This window comes from Colossoma macropomum, unplaced genomic scaffold (assembly GCF_904425465.1).
Source record: "Colossoma macropomum unplaced genomic scaffold, Colossoma_macropomum, whole genome shotgun sequence".
Taxonomy (NCBI): domain Eukaryota; kingdom Metazoa; phylum Chordata; class Actinopteri; order Characiformes; family Serrasalmidae; genus Colossoma; species Colossoma macropomum.
The window spans coordinates 41,396,964-41,419,962 of record NW_023494789.1 but is presented as its reverse complement, the minus strand read 5'-3'; the positions used below and the strand labels follow the sequence as shown (position 1 = coordinate 41,419,962).

Below are 22,999 nucleotides of genomic sequence, written 5' to 3'. Positions count from 1 at the left end.
ATTTATGTATTTATTTGTAAAAATCATTGCAGTTGGAGATGGAAGATAATGGTAAAACAACAATTCAGTGTTAGTTCAGTACATGGCAAAAGCTGTGAGGATACAGTGTAAAAAGTGTCTCGTCAGATCTACCTAAAAAATGTACTTTATGTGTCACGCCTTATAGAGATTTGTCTAGTGTTACGGATTACATTTCCCAAGACAACTTGGGAGATCATGTGACGGCAGACTTCCCTGTAGAATCGGAGTCCCTCATGGACTCCATTACCCAGCAGCCAAGTGGAGATCATGTGATCAGTGACGTTCAGCCTCGCACCTATCAGTGCTTGCAGTCACCGGAATTCTGAATGGTTTCACCTGTGTGTTTATGTCATGTGTCTAGTTTAGTATAGTATATAAGCCCGGGCTTTAGCACAGGGTATTTGTGAGGTATTGCTTCATTATTGAACTTACTGAGCGTTTCTTCTGTTTTGCCATACTCTGTTTATTGACCCTTATCTTCTTTCTTTGACTCTGTTTTTGCCTTTTTGTACCTTTGATGGATTTTTGGTGGATTCTGAACCTTTTTGCCTGCATTTTCGACTCTGTCTTTTGTCTTGCCCTCTGGATTTTGTTTGTCTGGTGTTATGATCACATTCGTGATCAAATATCGCTTCCTGGTTTTGACCCACGCTTGTACTTTGTCTACGACCCTGCCTGGTGTAAATGAAGCCTGTCTTCTCACTTTTATCCGCACGTGTCTGAACATCGCTGAATGGTTACATCATTTGGTAGCAAGTAAACTAACTAGTTTTATTCATCCTAAATAAATACGTTGAATGAACGATTCTTCTTTCAATCAATGTAGTTTTTTAAGTTGCTTAAAACTAGTTCAATTGCTTGTTACAGAATTAAGTCATTTTTTTCACTTTTTACAGTGTGGCGTTTGTGTATATGGGAGAGACAGAGAATTCATTGGGTGCTGTACTTTTGCCACTCTCGTTGTGTATACAGACAGAGAAAGAGAGAGCGCGCCTATACATTTGCACCACGTAGATGTCTACTCTGTCTAGCTCCCTAGGTCAGAGGGCAGGCACCGCCACATGTACTTTTGTTTACCGGCAAGGGAAGTTTAGGGTAGTTAGCTTTGGTTCCCTTTTTTAGATTAGCTAAATACTTTTGGTTTCAGAGTAGGCAAGCGTGGTTCGGTTTTGATATGTTCTTTTCTTTGGTGCTGTCCAGTTTGATTCTTCCAGTGTGGTACTAGGTATCACAGCACTCTGGTTTTATTGATGTTTTTTTTTAATAAAAATGGCTTTAAAAGCTCTATTTTGGTCTGTTCCTCACGCTTCTAATCAATTCTCACCAGTTCAGTATTTTAATTCCACATGTTACCGATCCCACATACCCTAGGCAAAACGTGGGGTTCGTAACAATATTGGGGGAAAAAAATGAAGTGCGGGAAGCTAAAGCTAAACTTTCTGTGTAAGGGCTTTGGATTTTACATTAAAGAATTATGATAAGGTTTCCACATTAAGGTAAAAACTCTGTGACAAACAATTTTCCTTTCTTTCTGTCTTTCTTTCTTTATTGCTTTCATTGTAAAACTGTAAAGGAAATGTAAATGGCTTCATGGATTCACTTAAACATGTCGTTATTGTTTGGTGTTAATTTTAGTTGAGTTATTCTGATCTTTAAATTATTTTTGTGTTGTTTTATTTTAGGAGAGCTGAGGCTGACGGTGAGAGCCACCCTAGCCTGAGGGCAATGTTTTCCCCTTTTCTGTGTGCTGTTCTGTGATGAGTGAAATAAAGCCGAGTTATGGACAGACATTTTGATGTCTCTGAGTTTCTCGTCCTGTACGATATTACACGGCAAACATTTCCTTAGCATTGAGATAAGCACTGAGTTATAAATGAACATGAATTGTCATAATGAGTGCTGGACCTGCTAGAGTTCAGTCTGTTTGCATGTATTTGTTTTAGACCCCAAACAAAGCCTTTAACACAATGCAAACTTGTTTGGAGCTCAGACGGAGACATTTGGAGTTAAGTCCCTCCTACTTGGACTTGGTCCAGCTTGCAGCAATACGTACTTTCATTTTCCGTGGAAAGCAGTGTGTAAGCCACTCTTCCTGCGGGGTACAGAAACGTCTTTCAGAAGAGGAAGGAACAGTGAACACCAACTGCACTCCACGACGAAAACAACAGCTCTTCATTTCAGGTAACAGTGGTTGAGTAATATATTTATAATAGGTATATCTGTAGTTGTTTGCCTGTGAGTCAATTAATGGCTTGGTTTCATGCTTTTTTTACATTTTTTTATGTTTTCGCTGTTTAGTCACAGTAACCACCTAATATATAGCCCTTTTCTGAATGTATTTATTGATTTAAATGCAAATAATCTATATTATTCAACTATTTTCTCTCTTATCTCTTGTGTGTACTTAATGTTTACTGTTCATCATTCATATGTCTTGTTTTATTTAGTTTGTTTTCACCTCATTTTTAACAGGTAATGTTAACTGTGATAGCAACTCCTCAGTATCTGAACACACTTTAGAATGCAACATTAAAAGAACAGCAAGTCCATGTTTTCATTCCATGGACACAGTTTCTTAATAAAAATAACGTTACTTTCAAAACATTTTCATTGATTTTAAAGTAAAATGAGAAGTGAACAGTGGACATTCAGCAGCTTTTAACTGCCCTCAAGCACTGCCAGTCTAATTGTGATCTTTAACAGTTCTGTTCTAGTTCTTCTGTACTGACAGTGTGATGAATGTTTGGTCTTTCACAGGTGAATAATTCAGTTCGCTTTAAAGATGTCTGACACTGCTGCTTCGCTCTCTAACACTGGGGGTGGCTACACCATTGTGACCCACGTGATCTCCCCACGAACATCAACTGAACCTGGGCAAATTGTGTCCACTGGAGGTCCGCTTCAGAAATTTCTGAAAGGAAAACCAAAATTATTAGGAGTAAGTCATCTAATCTACTGCTCATGTTTTTTGTGTTAAGTAGCCCATATTACAGAAAATTGTTTTTCTCTTGCCTTTTTGAAATACGTTTGTGGACGTGTTTAAGCATTGTTAATGTAAAACAAAAACAAAACAAAACATACATATGAAATATAGTTAAGTAAATGTAAAAACTTGCTTTGAATGGATTGTCACAGAAAAATGTATTTACGTAAAGTGCCATGAAAAAGTGTTTGCCCCCTCTTGATTTCTTCCTTATTATTGTACATTTGTCACAATAAGTTGTTTCAGATCCTCATACAAAATGTAATCTATGACAAGCGAACATGAGGAAACACAAGTTTAATATGATCATTTTATGTACTGAAGGGATTGCAACACAGGAAAGAACATTTCCGTTTTTTTGAAGTACTCAGTGAGTCAGCACATTCCCAGAAATAAGACTTACAGTCTCTGCCAAGGTGAAGCAGGGGAAAAGCCTGAGCTTGTTCAGTTTGTTTATTATGGAAGCATACCCATGTCAGTGGATGGTTCAGGTTACATTGAATGAACAGAAATTTCCCGTGGAGTCACAGTGGGTTTGGTTTCTTGGCATTTGCTTTTCTCTTTGTGTATGTCACTTCTTGGTAAATGTCGTCATTAGAAAACATGAGATCGGCTGTGATAGCTATGCTGATTACACACAGTTGTGTGTCAGACTTTTATCAGTGGATGTCAGACTGTAATACAGTTGCACATACAGCCATTTAAAAGAGTCTGTAAAGTGGTGATGGCTTTAGAAAGAGGGAATTTCAGAAATAGGGAATTCACATTTGCTGAATGTTTGAAATTCAAGAATCAGAGTGTTAAGTGACTATTAGAACTAAGTTCATTGCATATGTGAGCGATGGTTATGAAACTTATTATGAAACTTATTATTTTTGTATTTGCTGTAATGAATCTCTATGAATATAAACATTTGCATTAGAAATCACATTTTTCTCATTTAAACATTTTGTTGAAACATTATTTGGGCAAGTTGTCATGGAGTGACATACAGAGACATTCAAAATTATTATTTTAGTTAAACATCCTACATGCACTGAAGTTTATTAAAAATGACTCATATGAGCTCTACTGAAAATGTATTTACATCAGCTGCAATAGAGGTCTACAACTTTCAGTGTTCAAATTCAACCAGTATTGAAATCAGTCAAATATCTTTGTTTCTTTTTTCCACAGAGTGTTCAAATTACCATCGGTTTGTTGACACTCTTGCTTGGTATTTTGATGAACTTAAGTATGCCCGGGTTCACTGTCTTCGGTGGAATTGCATTTTTGGGTGCTTTCATGGTAAGTTTTATCCACTGGTATTCCATCAGATAGAGATACTTCTATAAATATTCCCCAATACTAATTTAAATGAAAACTCTTTCATTTTTCCTCTCACTCAGTATATCATCACCGGCTCTCTGGCTGTTTCAGCAAGTAAAAACCTTCATCGCTGTGTGGTATGTAAGCACTTTTGTTATACTAGGAAGTACAACTAGTCTTGAGAAAAGCTCTTTGAGTTGAGCAATTAATAATCTGCAAATAATCTGTAATGTCATACATTAAGCCACTGTATACAGTATCATGTCTTGTAAATGTCCCAAAACTTAAAGCTCACCTGTGTTCACCAGTATGTGGACATGAACAGATCACACCACAAAGCATTTTGAAGTAATTGCTTTAATTATCTAAACATATACAGAACTTACAATTCAGAAAAAAAGTAGTTAAAATAACAATTATATAAGTAAAGAAACAGTTACAATGTTTACCAAAAAAAAAATATATATATATATATATATATATATATATATATATATATATATATAAACTACATTGGTGAGTGCAGTTCACTATTAAACTTGATTATATATACATAAATACACTCACTGGCCACTTAATTATGTACTGCTACCTTGTATCTGTGCTCATTTTCCATTTAATCAGGTCCATCTAATGTAGAGGTGCACTTTGTAGTTCTGCAATTGCAGATTGTAGTTCATCTGTTTCTCTGGATAGTCAACCCTCTCACCTAATTCATTAATGATCAGGACCCCAGCTGCAGGACCACCACAGAGCAGGTTTTATTATCATTTCTATGATATGTGTGGTACTGGTACAAGTATATGAGACACAGCAATGCTTTAAACCCCTTAGTGTCACTGCTGGAGTGAGAAAACCAACAGCTTCCTGTGACCACTGATGAGGGATGACCAACACAACTGTGCAGCAACAGATGAGCTGCAGTCTCTGACTTTACATCTACAAGGTGGACCAACAACGTAAAAGTGTCTAATAGAGTGGCCAGTGAGTGGCGATAGCATATAAAAACGCTAGCATCACTGCTGTGTCCAATACACCACCCAAATAATACCTGCTCCTTGGTGGCCCTGTGGGGGATCTGACCACTAAAGAACAGGGTGAAATGGGGCTAAAAGGTATGCAGAGAAACAGCTACACTGCAATCTGTAAGTTAGGAGTACCTTAAAAGTTTCCAGTGAGTCTATATATGTGTGGGAGAGAGAGACAACAGAATGAACATCTGAAGTCTATCTCACTGTGCTACACAGTCTCCCCTACACTCGCCCCTTAACAGATGGAGGTCTCTGCACTCCAGCAGTACTGCAGTGTCTGATCCACTCGTACCAGCACAACACACTCTAACACACCACCACCATGTCAGTGTTACTGCAGTGCTGAGTACCTGCTCTGTGGGGGTCTATGGGAGTCCTGACCACTGAAGTGGAGCTGATAAAATGGACGATGAGGCCTGACTGCATGTCTTTGGACTGTGGGAGGAAGGCCTAGCATTAGACAAGTGGTTCAGTCAAGCAAAAATGTTTTACTACCTAGAAACAAAGCATGGGCACAGTCTTCATGGGCACCTCCCCACCTTAGAGTATTTTTCAGTTTCAAATACAGAAGCCCACCATCTCGCAGCGTTGTCTACATCCTTAAAAGTGGGCAGATTCTGGTCCACATTTTATTGAAGAATGAATTCTGAATGAAGCAGGAGGCCGTAGATCTCAAATTTTATGTTAAATCACCTTAAATCTCAATGATCTCTTTCCAAAATTTGAGGTGGCATGGAAATATGAATAAAAGCCTACTTCAGCTTGATGAACAACGCAATATGTTAACTTTCTGAAACAAGGAGTAAACAATTTAATTAATATTAATTAATAATTAATTTAAGTGTTCTTAAACTGCTCTTTTATGGTCTTTAATGGTTATTACAGTCAATAAGCAATTGTGAAAGATGGAAAGAAGGACATACTCATGGAATTGTTTTGTTAAAGTTTAAAATGCTTATGACAGACATATTTATTTTGGGTGATTACAAATACACTGATAGAAAAAAATACTAAACAAAATGCTAAAAAAAACCTAGGACACGTGGAGGTCATCACAAGATAAGTACACATTTGGATAAACCTTAGAAAGAAGAAGAGAGAACAAAGTTTTCACAAATATTATTATACTGATGCAGGATTTTAAGTCACTTAGCATCTAGTTACCAAATCACAGCTCAGTTGAAATAATAACTTACTGTTTTATCTGTAACTACATCACCAGTCATTTCTGGTTTTATCTGTGATGTGGGAAGCCATTAGCCTGTTAGCCAGCAAGCTAAGAACCACATACATCACAGAACCTAGTTAGTTTCACCTTTTCTTTCACTCCAGCACCAGACACTCGACTTCCTTGCTCAGATTTGAGCCTGTATTCGTTGTGGGTTAGCATAAGTTAGCCGGAACTGAGCCGGTCTTCCGGCTAACAACTCTAACAACTGTACACACCAGTTTATTAGAAATGGAATATAAATCTGTCACTGTTCCAAATTCAAATGTTTTTTCTTTTTTTTTTAAAGAAAAAAAAGCTTTTCTATTATTTTGTGAGAGCAAATATTCATCTAAAAGAGGTGACTTGCTAGTCTATGTTCCACAGCAGATTAGGCAAGCTAACTGACTGTTAGCAATTAAAGACTATGTTCATAACAGATTAGCTTGCTAGCCTCAAGACTGAAATACAGTGGATAGCATATGTTCCCTCTCTGATTATACTGTCATGCATTTTACTTAGAAATGTGGTTTCAGTTGCCTTTTGTGTTTCAGTCTGATTGTAATTTTGGAAATTAAAGTAATTGAATGAAAATTTGTTTATTGGTGCTCATCTTTTGCTTTTGTTTTCTGTTTCTCATCTAGGTGACGGGTGCTCTGGTGATGAATGTGATAAGCACAATAACTGCAGCAATAACCATCACCCTGTTTTCACCGGTTTTTGTATCTGACAATGGTTGTTCAATGGTAAGATTTTTTTATTTGTTATGACATGACAATCAATTGTATATCACATCCTTTTATTTGATTGACAGTCAGAGACCACCCTGCATTCATTTAATTTCCAATTTCCAAATGTCAGTTAAATACAAGTAATTCATCTAGTCTTTAATTAAATATGTTGAGTTAAATAAAGAAAAGAGAAACATAATTTCATTAACAACTTATTAACAACAACTTAACACCTGCCAAATACAAAGAATGACTGTTAAATGAATCAGAATGCAGATTATAGGTGATAACAGTATAATTTGTTTGAGTGTAGACATGATTTTCATGCCAAAATCAAACGATCATTTGAAATCTTTATGTGAGACCCCTCATCAACAGTAATCATAAATAGAGGTCATTCTAAAAACTGCCCATCCTTTGTGCTCTCTCTGCTAAAAGGCTCATAAGGTTTTGTGGTGATGCTTTGTGCTCAAAGATGCTCCCTAATCAGCTTTCAGTGGTTTTAGCAGCTCATAGAGAACTCCAGGTTTAAAAAGACATCAGTTTGACACAAAAACTAAGTAAAAGCTGATCGACTTTTACAAAAAATGATCATTTACACACATTGACCTTGTGCACCCATCATTCAAAAACTATATGAGAAAAAAAGCAACCATACATGCAAAAATAAAAGCTGACCACTCAATAGACTTCACTATCTGTTCATGTCTCAGACTTTTAGTTTAAATCTGTCTGGTTAGGTTTATCAAGGGTTTGAATTATAATCAGTCAAACTGTAGAATCTTGTGGCACAAACAATCAGAATAAAGAGCCGATTTCCACATCAGATCAGTCTGCTGCTGTAGAATCTGGCGGTGTGGAAGATCAGGGTAAATGCCTGATTCATAGATATCCAGGAAAACAATGCAGATCTCAGTTCTGACAATCAAAATAAAATACTTATTAAAATTTCTATAGATTAGCTGAGTGAACTGCTGCTGTGAGAGGGATTCTTCAGAATTCTCTCCTGGCAGCAGGACCGCCTCCCCACATTATCACCCCAAATTAAAAACTCTTTTAATCTACATGAATTTATGTATGTCTGTGTGTGTGTGTGTGTGTTTGTGTGTGTGTGTGTGTGTGTGTGTGTGTGTGTGTAAAATGCTGCTTTTTATCTGTTGCTGAAAAATAAGAATTTGCCATTAGCTATGAAGTCTTCTGGCTTTGTAAACTGCAAGAACAAACCAGATTATGATGAAATTAACTTTACCTTTGTTTTATTTTTTAGAGCCCAGACTTTGTGATTATATTGCTGGTGATTTGTTCCATAATTCAGTTCATCATCTCCATCTGTGTCTCAGCCTTTGCCTGTAAAGCCACCTGCAGCACTGGACCTTCTGTAAGTTTCAGATAAAATAAGGACAGTTTCAGAGATGCAATAAAATACCCAGTGGGTATATTCCTTAATACTGTTGTTGCTGAGTTTTGTTGTTTACACTGCTCCCCTTTGATCAAGAGATGACTGTCAGTGAACGTAGTTTACACATGTTTTCTATCTGCTGTAATGACCTTGTATAGTGACCCTGTATAAACTATGCAGCTTATGAATCTCTCTGTATGTCTGTAGGTGAATATCATTGTGGCTCCAAACCAAGCAGGATGTCCTGTATACACCAGTGAACAGGTAATAATATGTAAAATTAGCCTTTGAGTCTAAGAGTAAATACTGCAAAATTTGAGCAAAATTACATTAACATGTGGTACAGTTTTGTACTATATATTTACAGCCCTTTACTGGCAACTAAGCTGCCTGTTAGTTTTTTTTTATTTTTTATTTTTTTTTTAAGTTTACATTGTGCAGCTTTTACAATATGTACATATTCTTTGCTTTACAGCATCCACTGTATGAAGTTAACAGTGCCGCCATTTACAGTCCACTAATGGAAAGTCCTCCACCATACAGTGAGAAAGGACAACCAGATAATTGAGACTATATCTCCAGATTAGACCACAATAACATTATATCTGCACTGCTGTTATAGAAGTACACATATGTTTTTATCATAATACATGCTACATTGCTAATTTTATTTTTATTGTACAGCCTGTAATTTTATTTATATGATGTTTGATGTCAGTTTTTTTCATTTTTTTTTCTTCAAAGTATTAAGATGGACTGCACTAATGCAAGGATGTTTCAATAATGCAATCACAATGTATATAATTCGTTTTTTAAGTAAATCAATTTTCAAGATGCATTTTCATCCAAAGTATTGTTAGATTGTATTTTATATCATTTGGACACATTGTATAGGCCTCTCTATTTTTATCATTGTAAACCCAATAGTCACTGTTTTACGTCATTCATTCCCTCATAAACATCAGTATTATATGTAGGTCAGATATGTTTGCATTATATCCTGTACCTTAAATCAAATATAAAATAATCACTGTGGATGAAACTGAACCATGGCACAAATGTTGGGCAGTGAATTTCTCATGACCACCATTAAGAACTGTTAAGGTAGCAGTTATTTTATAGAGCAGATGTTAAAACTACTCCTACTCACAATACAAACAATAATCTATTTGAAGTTATGCCAAAAGCTTTTTTTAACACACAGTGCTGTGAAAAAAGTATTTGCCCCTTCAAATTCTTTTTCTATTTTTGCATATTTGTTACACTCAAATGTTTTAGTATTGTAATAAAAAATAAAAAATATCCAAGTAAACACAAAATGCTGTTTTTAAATTGATGAATTTATTTATTAAAGGAAAATGCTGCTCAGTTCTGCGTGGCCCTATGTGAAAAAGTCATTGTCCTCTTAGCTACCAAATCAACTAGTTAACCAAATTCAATTAACTGTTGAATTCAGTTTCACTGCCCACTCCCAGGCATGATTACTGCCAGACCTGTTGAATCTTAACATCACTTAAATAGAACCTGTCTGGCAATGAGAAGCAGGCTAGAAGGTTTGAAAAGCAGCACTTGATGCCATGTATTTAAATACTTTCAAATACAGATGCGAAACAAAGTCATTGAAATCTACAACTCTGGAAAAGGGTTACAAAGCCATTGTTGAGGCTCTGGGACTCCAGCGAACCACAGTGAGAGCCATTATTTACAAAAGGAAAAAACTTGAAACAGTGGTAAACCTTCATAGGAGTGGCCGGCCTAAATCTCACCAAGAGTGCATCAATGACTCATCCAGGAGGTCAAAAAATAACCCAGACAAACATCTAAAGAAATCCTGGCCTCACTTACCTCAGTTAAGGTCAACGGGCATAATTCCACAATGAGACACTGGGCACAAATAGTATCCATGGGTGAGTTGCAAGTGCAAATCACTGATGACCAAAAAGAACAAAGGCTCAGCTCACATTTGCCAAAAAACATCTAGATGACCTCCATGACTTTTGGGACACTATTCTGAGTACTGATGAGTCAAAGGTGGATCTTTTTGGATGACGTGAGTCCCATTACATCTGTCATAAAACTAACACTGCATTCCACCATAAGAACATCATACCAACAGTCAGACAAAACTTGCAATTTGTGCACTGTGGTTGGAAATCATGATTTCTGGGTGCTTGATGGTACTGGTACGGGGGCTGTTGTGAAGTCCTTGCGGCAGAGGTGTCCACTGATCCCCCACAGTGAAAGCGAGTCATGGCTGGCTTAGTGATGCTAAAGGAACTGACCAAAAAACATTGGCCATATCAACAACAGAAAAAAAACACTGTGTGTTGTGGGAATGCCATTGAAGATGGTGGATGGGTCAGCAACCAATGGATTTAGCTTGTCAATATGCTGACTGGCTACCCTGTATTCCCCTGTGAAAACCTTTTAGAAGACTTCTACAATGCTGTCCCTCATCTTTGTATTCCTTTTGTGATTATCTGCCTGGTTCTTACAGCAATATCTTGCAAAATGACTAGTTTTATGACAGTAAAGACACTGTTGTCTTCTTAACAACTACCCCTTCATTTTTTTTTTTTTATATTTCAATAAATGTTAATAAGCAGATATGTGGATTAAAAGAATTTGGACAGTATGTAATTTTCTCAGCAAAGAATAACTGCAAGCAAAATTATCTTACCCATAGTACTTTTGGTTCTCATTTGAAAAGTAGTGCTGGTAAATTAAGAGACTCTTATTAGTCCCACAACAGGGAAATTGCACCTCCACATTTAACCCATCTATGCAGCGAAACACCATATACACTAGAGGGCAGTGAGCACACTTGCCTGGAGCGGTGGGCAGCCCTATTCACAGCACCCAGGGAGCAGTTGGGGGTTCAGTGCCTTGCTCAAGGGCACTTCAGTCATGTACTGTCGACTCAGGGGATCGAACTGGCGACCTTCAGGTCACAGGGCTGGTTCCCTAACCTCCAGCCCATGACTGCCTAGAGAGTGGCCTGTTGTCAAATTAAATAATAATCTTTTGTAATCTAAAGTACCTTCCATTTATGACATTTTAGCTTATGAAAATTCTTCTAAATTGATGCAAACACAGCTAATTCAATAGAATTCTATGTTATTTGAAGCATACAAGCTTTACGATCTGTATACACACAAGTATATGCAGATAAACCTGATTAGTGTAAAAAAGGTTCTTAGCCGTTGTTTTATAGTTTTCATTTCATTGGCACCATCCTCAGTCCACCTTTGCTGTTGGCTGGATAATTCAAGTCAGCATTCATACTAAATCAGTGTTTAGGTGAATCTTACCTCCATATTCATCCTATATATTGTTGCTATTGGTAGCCCATTGTAAAACTACATCATTCTCACTCCTTTCTTTGTCAGTACTGTTCTTTGATATGTGGTACCACTTTGTATCATACATTCCTGCAAGCGGTAAGTAAAATAAAAAGCACTGACTGAAATGGCAACTACTATTGTCTGTGTCCTTCCTTTCCATCTGCCATCACATACCACATGTTACATCCTCTCTACCCCTAGGTACATGTGAGGGGAATGTAACAAAGTTACTGTTACTTCACAGAAATAATGACCTTCAAAAAGTAAACGGACATTTCCAAAAATACACTGAATACACTGTAATTCCATCCATCCATCCATCATCTAAACCGCTTATCCTTCTGGGTCGCGGTGGGGTGCTGGAGCCTATCCCAGCTGTCATTGGGCGGAAGGCAGGATACACCCTGGACAGGTCGCCAGTCCATCGCAGGGCAGACAGACAAACATACACATTCACACACACACTCACACCTAGGGGCAATTTAGCAAGTCCAATCAGCCTGACTGCATGTTTTTTGGACTGTGGGAGGAAACCGGAGTACCCGGAGGAAACCCACGCAGACACGGGGAGAACAGGCAAACTCCACACAGATTCCCGGCCTGGTCGCCCGGCCGGGAATCGAACCCAGGCCATTCTTGCTGTGAGGCGACAGCGCTACCCACTGCGCCACTGTGTCGCCCACACTGTAATTCATAAGTAGGAAAGTTAACTGGTTGCCTTAAAAATGCACAGAAATTTAAAAAATTAGGTTAACAGAATGTAAAACATAGATTACTGTTCTGTTAACTTACAATTGTAAGTTCAATTCACTCAAAATTATATGGCAACCTGTTTACTTACTTTTTTAAGTAAGAATCATGAATCATGAATCATGTTTCACAGTGTAGAAATTCTTCACAAATCTTTCGGCATAAAAACTAAAGCTTCACAGTGAGATGTTTGCATAATAGTAAAGCCATATGGGAGCTGAACCAACACAAAAGAATAAAACTAAAGAAAGTTCATTTCAGTTATTGATTTCACAGCTTAAGCAATTCCCAGGCATTTTTAAAGTGTTACTAAATGGTTGCTATTGTATTCCAGGAGTTTGCAAGAGTGTTATTAGTTATTTTCAGTTGTACTCTGGGTGACCAGGGTCCTTTCTTTGTGGAGTTTGCATGTTCTCCCCGTGTCTGTGTGGGTTTCCTCCGGGTACTCCGGTTTCTTCCCACAGTCCAAAGACATTCACTCAGGCCAATTGGACATGCTGAATTGCCCCTAGCTGTGAGTGTGAATGTGTGTGTCTGTCTGTCTGCCCTGTGATAGACTGGCGACCTGTCCAGGGTGTTTCCTGCCTTCCGCCCGATGACAGCTGGGATAGGCTCCAGCACCCCACCGCGACCCAGAAGGATAAGCGGTTTAGATGATGATGTGTGTGTGTGTGTGTGTGTGTGTGTGTGTGTGTGTGTGTGTGTGTGTGTGAGTTTGCAGGAGTCTTATTAGTTATCTTCAGTTGTACTCTGGGTAGTTGCTAGGTTGTTGCTAAGTGGTTGCTATGCTATTGTAGGTGGTTGGAAGTGTATTGCTGCGCAATTGCTAGGGTATTGTCTTATATTGTATTGCAGGTATCCTGCCTTCCGCCCAATGACAGCTGGGATAGGCTCCAGCACCCCACCGCGACCCAGAAGGATAAGCGGTTTTAGATGATGGATGGATGTATTGCAGGTGGTATTGCAAATGTATACCCACCTGCCTCATACAATCAGACTGAATATTCTGGAGTTCATTGTTGAAATTTCAACCTGAGGAACGAGTTAGCAGACGGAAATTTAGCAGAACAATAAGATGAGAAGAATAACAATATAAAAATATTGGATAACAAGAGAGTTATACCTAAGCACAAATGCAGGAAGGTGAAGCTAAACTTTCTGTGTAGGGGCCTTGGATTTTACATTAAAGAATTATGATAAGGTTTCCACATTAAGGTAAAAACTCTATGACAAACATTCTTCCTTTCTTTTTGTCTTTCATTTTTTGTTGTTTTCTTGTAATTCATGACATTGTCAATTTGTAAAGGTTATGAATTCACTTAAACCTGTTGTTATTGTTGTGTGTGAATTTACTGCCAATACTTTTTCAGAGAAATCCTTCCAATCCTGAGTTTGAATCACAGCCTAATGTAATTCATCTGTCTTTAGATTTCATGTTAAATGTCTGAAAGTCAAAGGGAGTCGCCTTTGAATATTGAAATAATTTATTCTAACTGTGTCTTTGCTCTTTTATATTGACCAAATGAGGGCCTGCGCTGCAAGTTTTTTGAGCCACTGAATGTCAGCACTGTGAATATTTGCTTCTATATTTATGTATTTATTAGAAACATACAAACATTTCATATTATCTCATTAAAGCAATTTTTTTAGCCTCAGTCAACAAGGGGCTCATGAGATCATAACATTTTTTCATCATTGTGCCACCCTATCTCTTACTCAGACAAGTTTTTAAGTCGGTTGGAAGATCACATCTAGGATGGATCAGACAAGACAAATTTTTACATCAGAAAATACTGCAATTTCAAGCTCTTGTGGCATCATGGCATCCCTGAGTTTAGTTTTACTTGAGTTATTCTGTTCTGTAGCTTTAATTTAGCCTTTTCATTTTGGGGACTCTTTATTTTAGGAGAGCCGAGGCTGACAGTGAGAGTGAGCCTACATGGGGACAGTGATTTTCCCTTTTCTGTGCGCCGTCCTGAGCGGAGGTATGGAACGACATTTTGACGTCTCTGAGTTTCTCCTCCTGTATGAGTGCTGGACCTGCTAGAGTTCAGTTTGTTTGCTTATATTTGTTTTAGACTACAGACAAACAAACTGAACTCTAGCAGGTCCAGCACTCGTACAGGAGGAGAAACTCAGAGACATCAAAATGTTGGTCCATAACTCAGCTTAGAACAGCGCACAGAAAAGGGAGAATCACTGTCCCCATGTAGGCTCACTCTCACTGTCAGCCTCGGCTCTCCTAAAATAAAGAGTCCCCAAAATGAAAAGGCTAAATTAAAGCTACAGAACAGAATAACTCGAGTAAAACTTTGTTTGCTTACATTTGTTTTAGACTACTGACAAAGCCTTTAACAGAATGCAAACCTGTTAAGTCCCTCCTACTTGGACTTGGTCCAGCTTACAGGAATACATACTTTCATTTTCTGTGGAAAGCAGTGTGTAAGCCACTCCTCCTGAGGGGTAAAGAAAAAAAATTCAGAAGAGAAAGAGAAACAGCAAACACCACCTGCACTCCACGTCAAAAACAGCAGCTCTTCTTTGCAGGTAGTTTCATAAACTTATTTTATGAATATGTATTAAGTATTCATGTATTTAACATAATAATCTATTTACAATATGTATATCTATAGTTCTTTGCCTGTAAGCCTGATTTTATGCCTAATTTTTTGTCTTTTGTTGTCACTGTTTTTTTTTTACAGCAACCACGTTATACATAGCACTTTTCTGAATGTTTATCGTGTTTTTTTTACCTTTTTAAAACCAAAAAATCTGTACAACTATACTGATATCCAGTGTGACGTGATGTTTTCTTGTGTGTACTTAATGTTTGCTGTTTATCTTTCTTTGTCTTGCTTTATTTAGTGTGTAATTGTCAATGTTTAATGTTAACTCTAATAGCAACTCCTCAATATCTGAACACACTTTTCAATGCAATATTAAAAGAACAGCAAGTCCATGTTTTCATTCCATGGACACAGTTTCTTAATAAAAATAAAATTTTACTTTCAAAACATTTTCATTGATTTTAAAGTAAAATGAGAAGTGAACAGTGGACATTCAGCAGCTTTTAACTGCCCTCAAGCACTGCCAGCCTAATTGTGATCTTTAACAGTTCTGTTCTAGTTCTCTTGTACTGACAGTGTGATGAATGTTTGGTCTTTCACAGGTGAATAATTCAGTTTGCTATAAAGATGTCGGACACTGCTGCTGTTCCGCTCTCTAACACCAGGAATGGCTACACCATTGTGACCCAAGTGATCTCCCCACCAACATCAACTGAACCTGGGCAAATGATCTACACTGTAGGCCCACTTCAGAAGTTTCTGAAAGGAAAACCAAAATTATTAGGAGTAAGTGACCCAACTTGCTGGTCAGGTTTTGTGTGAAGTAGCACACGTCATTGAAAATCTCTTACCTTCTTGAAATACGTTTCTTGAAGCTTTTAAGCATTAATATATATATTTTTTGTTTTAAAACATACAGTTTACTCTCCAGTTCATATATGAAAATTTTGTTTAGTTGTAAAAACAGCTGGCCACAATAAGCTGTTTCAGCTCCTCATTCAAAATCTAGGTAATCTATGACAAGCAAACATGAGGAAACACAAAAAAAGAAAACTAGTTTCCATTTCCTGAAGTACTTGGTGAGCCAACACATTCCCAGAAAAAAGATTTACAGTCTCTGCCAAAGTGAAACAGTCATGAACAGCTTGTTTAGTTTATGTTTATTACGGAAGCGTAACTATTTTAGTGGATTCTTCAGGTTACATTGAATGAACATATACACTGCGTCCCAATTGCGCACTTAATACTATTACTAACTAGTGTTTGAGCATGTAGTATGTAGTATAGTCACAAGTGTCAAAGTTGAGTATACTCAAAAATCCACAATGCATTCTTACAACCAGTTGATTTTTGAGTATAGTAATGATGGACACTATTGTCCCACAATCCGACGTGAAACAGAAAGCGAGGAGTTTCTCGCATCTGGAAAATTCTAAACAAATGGCGGACGGCGACGCAACAGCAGCTGCGGTGGTAGTGGGACCAGAAATGGTGCATAAATTTAAGTTCATCCCAAATTCGTAAAATATTCTGTAAGAATGTGTCTGTAAGAAATTTGTTTGTGAACGCACGTTAATTTGTTAGGTAGCCTTTAGAGTCCAGCTTGCTATGATGTGCGTTGTCATAGCAACGGTTCGTCACTTCCTGTTAGTAAGAATGGTTTAGTATGTTAATATTTTGTGTACTAATCTGTCAAGCTCATACTATTAAGATTAGTATGCAGTATGTACTGTATAGTATTAGTGTGTAGTACACAATTGGGATGCAGCCATAGTTCCTGGTTACATTGTGAAATTTCCCGTGGAGTCACAGTGGGATTGGTTTTAGGGCAGTTTTTTCTCTTTGTGTATGTTAACTCTTGGTAAAGTCATCTTCAGAAAACACGAGATCAGCTGTGATAGCTATGCTGATTACACACAGTTGTGTGTCAGACTTTTGTCAGTGGATGTCAGACTGTAATACAGTTGCACATACAGCCATTTAAAAGAGTCTGTAAAGTGGTGATGGCTTTAGAAAGAGGGAATTTCAGAAATGGGGAATTCACATTTGCTAAAAGTTTGAATTTTGATGTATATGTGGTTATATTCCATGGTTATGGAACTTACTATAAAATATATTCATATATTTGCTGTTGTGAATATAAACATGTGCCTTGGAAATCACATTACTTATTCAAACATTTTGTTGAAACATTATTTGGGCAATTTGTCATGGAGTGACATACAGAGACATTCCAAATTTTATTTCATTTAAACATCCTACATGCACTGAAGTTTATTAAAAATGAGTCATTTGAGCTCTACTGAAAATGTATTTGAATCAGCTGCAATAGACATCTACAACTTTCAGTACTCAAATTCAACCAGTATTGAAATCAGTCAAACATCTCTCTCTTTCTTTTTCCCAAAGAGTATTCAAATAATGATTGGTTTGTTGAAACTCTTGCTTGGTTTTGTGATGTTCTTCAATTCTCTTGCGTTCACTGTCTCCAACGGAATTCCATTTTGGTGTGCTTTGATGGTAAGTTTTATCTGCTGGTATTCCATCAGATTGAGATACATAAATATTTCCCAATACCAGTTTAAAAGAAAACTCTTCTCTTTTTCCTCTCACTCAGTATGTCATGAGTGGCTCTCTGGCTGTTTCAGCAAGTAAAAACCTTCATCGCTGTGTGGTATGTAAACACCAGTTTTAGTGGTTTTTACATTGATTGCAGAAAGGTGCTTTGAGACTAATTTCAATAAACTTATCATGAAAAATCATTAAAACTGTACTATGTTGTCGATGGTTAGTAAATAACTGAACTATATCATTTATTACAAAGAAATAATTTGTTCCCAGTTTCTGTGCAGTTATGTGTATCAATGTCAGTTTTCTTCATGTAGTAACACAAGTATATCCCAGTAGCTGTAACAGCATGTTTCTTCTCATGTAATTACACATGTGTAACAGTGTTATGGTAGTTAAGTTTGTATAAGATGAGATATATAAGCTTCTGCTGTGTAAAACATTACAGACTTTGATTAGATTACCATGCTTTACATGGCAACAGCATATGTCCATTTCTCTGTTGATTTAAAATATAGATATTCATGTAGGTACTGTGAATTTACAGATTGAAATTAATAATGTCTTTGTGTGGATCTGTATGCAAGTGCAGTGAAATTGAAGCTTGCTCATCTAGATATTGCATTTAGGGCAGTACAAAACAACACCTGATTTAATTAATTCGATTAAATTGTTACTTTTACAGATATGTGCTGTTACTGTGTGAATACAGTCACAATACAGAATGCTTTAAAGACAGAGGGTTAGTTTAGTTACCATGAAAAAACACAAGCATAATACTGCAGCTAGATAACTGTTAGGAAAGTTGGTGTTTCCTTTGCAGACACTCTCATTATGCAGTTAATTGCACAACTGTTACAATCATATAAGACTTGTTGGAAACTCTATGACATACTGATAATTATATAAGAGACAATAAGCTGTTATGATTATCATGAAACACTTGTGCAACTGAATGAGTAAAAATTGAAGTTGATTAACTTGTGTATTTACATAGGCTGTACTACTGCAATCCATCTGTAACAATGAATACATCACCTGTAGTTACATTGTTGTTACATGATATATATTAAGCATTTAGTAATGAATGAAAGCTGATTGAATACATTATTGGCTGCCTTTAACTAATACACTGATAACTTACATTACTTAATAGCAGGGGTGAGGGGTCATGCTAATGCTTTTTAAGTAAGTGCAAAATTTTTTGAGCTTCAGGTGTAACAAGGATCTAAATATGATCTTTTGTAAACTTCAGTGTGTGCCTGACAAAAGAATTTCAGAAAAATCTTTTGTTTACATCTTAAGAATTTAATTGTGCAGAAATTCAGCTGTAGGTAACAGAAAGTTTGATTCTGAACTAAACTGATTATCAGTATCATTACACTGTTCTTATTTTTAGCTTCCACAATGACACACAAAAAACTTGTTACGGAATTTCCCAGAATTTTTTCTTGTTCACTCAACTTTTGTAAATTATTAGTTATCCTTACTGACATTTTTTGTCAACACTAAAATTAATATTTAGTTGAGCTAACATGAGAACATTTGTTGTACTAGGAAGTACAACTAGTCTCGAGAAAAGCTCTTTGAGCTGAGCAATCAATAATCTGCCAATAATCTGTAATGTCATACATTAAGCCACTGTATACAGTATCATGTCTAGTAAATTTCACAAATCTTAAAGCTCACCTGTGTTCACCAGCATGTGGACATGAACAGATCACACCACAAAGCATTTTGAAGCAATTGCTTTAATTGTCTAAAGATATACAGAACTTACAATTGAGACAAAATTAGTTAAAATAACAATTACATAAGTAAAGAAACAGTTACAATGATGTTTACCAAAAAGTTACAAACTAAATTGGTGTGTGCAGTTCACTATTAAACTTGATTATATATATATATATATATATATATAATATATATATATATATATATATATATACACTCCCTGGTCAATTTCTTTGTCACTGTCAGCTTGTGAAGGTGGATTCTTCATGCCTGCTTAAAAATAAAAATTGGTAAATAAAATAAAATTTAAATTAAAAATAAAAATAAAAAGTAAGCAAATTAATAATAAACACTCACCAGATGTATAATATGTGTTATATAAGTACACAAGTAAAATAAAAATGACAAATAATAGTTTCAACGAATTACGATATCAGATTAACACTGACTTAAAAATTGACTCAAAAAAAGAGTAAAAAAAATGTAATAATCAAGGAGTAAACAATTTAATAAGTGTTCTTAATCTTTTCTTTGCCAATGGTTATTACAGTCAATAGTCAATCATGAAAGATGGAAACAAAGACATAGTCATGGTGACGTTTTGTCAAAGACAGACATATTTATTTTGGGTGAAAAAACTGACAAAAACAAACCAGCAACATGATAGAGAAAGAAATCTAAATAAAAACTGCTTCCATACCTGAGAAATGGTGATTATAGACCTAAGAGACGTGGAGGTCATCACAAGAAGAGTACACATTGGCCATAAGGATAAACCTTAAAGCAGTAAATGTGGACAACAGAGAACAAAGATTTGACAAAGATTAGTCTGATACAGGATTTTAAGTCACTGAGCATCCAATTACCAAATCACAGCTCAGTTGAAATAACAACTTATTGTTTTATCTGTAACTACAGCTCCAGACATTCCCTCAGATTTCTGGTTTTATCTAAACTCAAACCTGGTCTGTGGTATGTGAAGCCATTATCCTGCTAGCCAGCAAGCTAACAACCCCACATATCGCAGAACCTAGCTAAGCATGCACAAACAGGTTAGTTATCTAGTTAGGCAACAACTTTAACAAGTGTACACACTAGTTTATTAGAAATGGAATGTAAGTTAGACACCATTACAACTTCAAAATGAGATTACTATTTTCTTATTATTTTGTGACAGCAAACATTCATCTAAAAGAGGTGAGTTTTTAATCTATGTTCCACAGCAGATAAAGATGAGCTAACTGACTGTTAGCAAGTGATGGTCATTTTAATTTTAACATATGAAGAGTTTAACATTAAGAAATCATAGAATTAGGTTTGAGTAAATAGCTGACTAAAAAACAGTCGTAATGTCAAATAAACCAAGCATTTACTTACGATTTACATACCAAAGCCCTCTAAAGTTTCCAGATGCTGCTTTACATGCAAAATCTGCCTCAGTATGGGTGGAATCTGCCCTTATATTTTTTGCTGAAGCATCAGTTGGTCAGCTTTGCCCAGGAGTTAGCATTAATGGTCTATGTTCCTAACAGTTTAGCTTGCTAGCCTCAAGACTGAATTACAGTGGACAGCATATGTTCCCTCTCTGATTATACTGTTGTGCATTTTGTTTAGAAATGTTGTTTCAGTTGCCTTTTGTGTTTCAGTCTGACTGAAATATTGGAAATCAAAGTAGTTGAATGAAAATTTTTTTATTGGTGCTCATCTTTTGCTTTTGCTTTCTGATTTCTCATCTAGGTGACGAGTGCTCTGGTGATGAATGTGATAAGCACAATAACTGCAGCAATAACGATCACATTGTTTTCACTGGTTTTGGTACTAGCAGGAGGGTTTACGCGTTGCTACTATGGTTGTTCAATGGTAAGATTTTTTTATTTGTTATGACATGACAATCAATTGTATATCACATCCTTATATTTGATTGACAGTCAGAGACCACCCTGCATTAAATTAATTTCCAGAGGAAATGACAGTTAAATACAAGTAATTAATTTTTCAGGAGATATTTCTAGACTTCTAGATTACATATGAAATTCAAGATAATTTAAGAAGTTGAGACAGGGCAACAATAAGCTGGAAAAGTAAGTGGTACCAATAAAAAAAGCTAGAGGAGCAATTTGCAACTAACTCACATGACTGGGTATAAAAAGAGCATTTTAGAGAGGCAGAGTCTCTCAGAAGAAAAGATGGGCAGAGGTTCACCAATCTGCGAAAAACTACATCTAAAAATTGTGGAACAATTTCAGAAAAATGTTTCTCAACATAAAATTGTGAAGACTTTGGATATCCCACCATATACAGTACATAATAGCATCAAAAGATTCAGAGAATCTGGAGAAATCCCTGTACACAAGCGGCAATGCCAACGGTCAATATTGGACACTTGTGATCTTCGGGCCCTCAGATGGCACTGCATTAAAAACAGGTATGATTCTGTACTGGAAATCACTGCATGGGCTCAGGGACACCTCCAGAAATCACTGTCTGTGAACACAGTTCACCGTGCAAGTTGTATCCTACAAAGAGGAAGACATATGTCAACACAATCCAGAAATGCTGCCGTGTTCTCTGGGCCAAAGCTCATTTAACTGAGGCAAAATGGAAAACTGTTCTGTGGTCAGATGAATCAAAATTTGAAATCCTTTTTGGAAACCACAGATGCCATATCCTACAGACTGAAGAGGAGAGGGACCAGATTACACATCTGGAAAGGCACTATCAATGCTGAACAGTATATAGAGGTTTTGGAACAACAGACTGTTGTTAAAAGAAGAGGGGATGCTACACAATGGTAGACATAGCCCTGTCCCAACTTTTTTTGAGACATGTTGCTGCCATCAAGTTCAAAATGAGTCAATGTTTTTCATGAAATGGTAAAATGTGTGACTTTCAACATCTGACATGTGTTCTATGTTCAATTGTTAATAAAATATGGGTCTATGAGATTTGCAAATTATTGCATTCTGTTTTTATTTTTACATTGATTTACCTTTTACACAGCATCCATGTTAAAAATGGAATTGTAACAAAATCCAAAGTATTATTGTATTAATGTAGTCTGATTACTTTCCATTACTTTTGGATTGTCTTTAATTAAGGATATTTAATTAAATAAAGAAAAGAAGACCATAGTTTCAACAAGACTTCTTAAAAGATTTTAACTTAACACATGCCAAACGTGAAGACTGCAATATTTTATGAAGCAGAATGTTAGATTATTGGTGGAGCAATATATGGAAATACTTAAAACATAACGATGACAAGTTTATCTAACAGCATAGTTTGTTTGAGTTTAGACATGTATACTCAAAGCTTGAAGTTCAGAAATCAAGTTTTGCTCCCCAAGAAAAAAAAAA

At 36.4% G+C, this 22,999-nt stretch overlaps 2 protein-coding genes across 5 annotated transcripts; both read left to right on the top strand.

Moving 5' to 3' along the window:
• The first annotated feature begins 318 nt into the window (after window positions 1-318).
• On the top strand, window positions 319-9,569 carry LOC118808575 (membrane-spanning 4-domains subfamily A member 4A-like). Of its 4 annotated transcripts, none has more exons than XM_036571345.1 (9): window positions 319-429; window positions 1,704-2,202; window positions 2,779-2,959; window positions 4,181-4,291; window positions 4,393-4,449; window positions 7,195-7,296; window positions 8,549-8,659; window positions 8,888-8,944; window positions 9,156-9,569. In XM_036571345.1, the coding sequence occupies exons 3-9, from the start codon at window positions 2,804-2,806 to the stop codon at window positions 9,246-9,248; spliced, it is 687 nt and encodes a 228-aa protein (XP_036427238.1). In that variant the 5' UTR covers window positions 319-429; window positions 1,704-2,202; window positions 2,779-2,803; the 3' UTR covers window positions 9,249-9,569. The 4 variants fall into 4 exon arrangements, with proteins under 4 accessions (XP_036427238.1, XP_036427239.1, XP_036427240.1 ...); XM_036571346.1 differs by having other exon boundaries at window positions 331-777; XM_036571347.1 differs by lacking the exon at window positions 319-429 and adding an exon at window positions 1,164-1,517.
• Window positions 9,570-15,269: 5,700 nt separating this feature from the next.
• On the top strand, window positions 15,270-21,769 carry LOC118808576 (membrane-spanning 4-domains subfamily A member 12-like). The gene is made up of 5 exons (XM_036571349.1): window positions 15,270-15,321; window positions 15,944-16,127; window positions 17,751-17,861; window positions 17,959-18,015; window positions 21,381-21,769. The coding sequence occupies exons 2-5, from the start codon at window positions 15,969-15,971 to the stop codon at window positions 21,525-21,527; spliced, it is 474 nt and encodes a 157-aa protein (XP_036427242.1). The 5' UTR covers window positions 15,270-15,321; window positions 15,944-15,968; the 3' UTR covers window positions 21,528-21,769.
• Window positions 21,770-22,999: the final 1,230 nt, after the last annotated feature.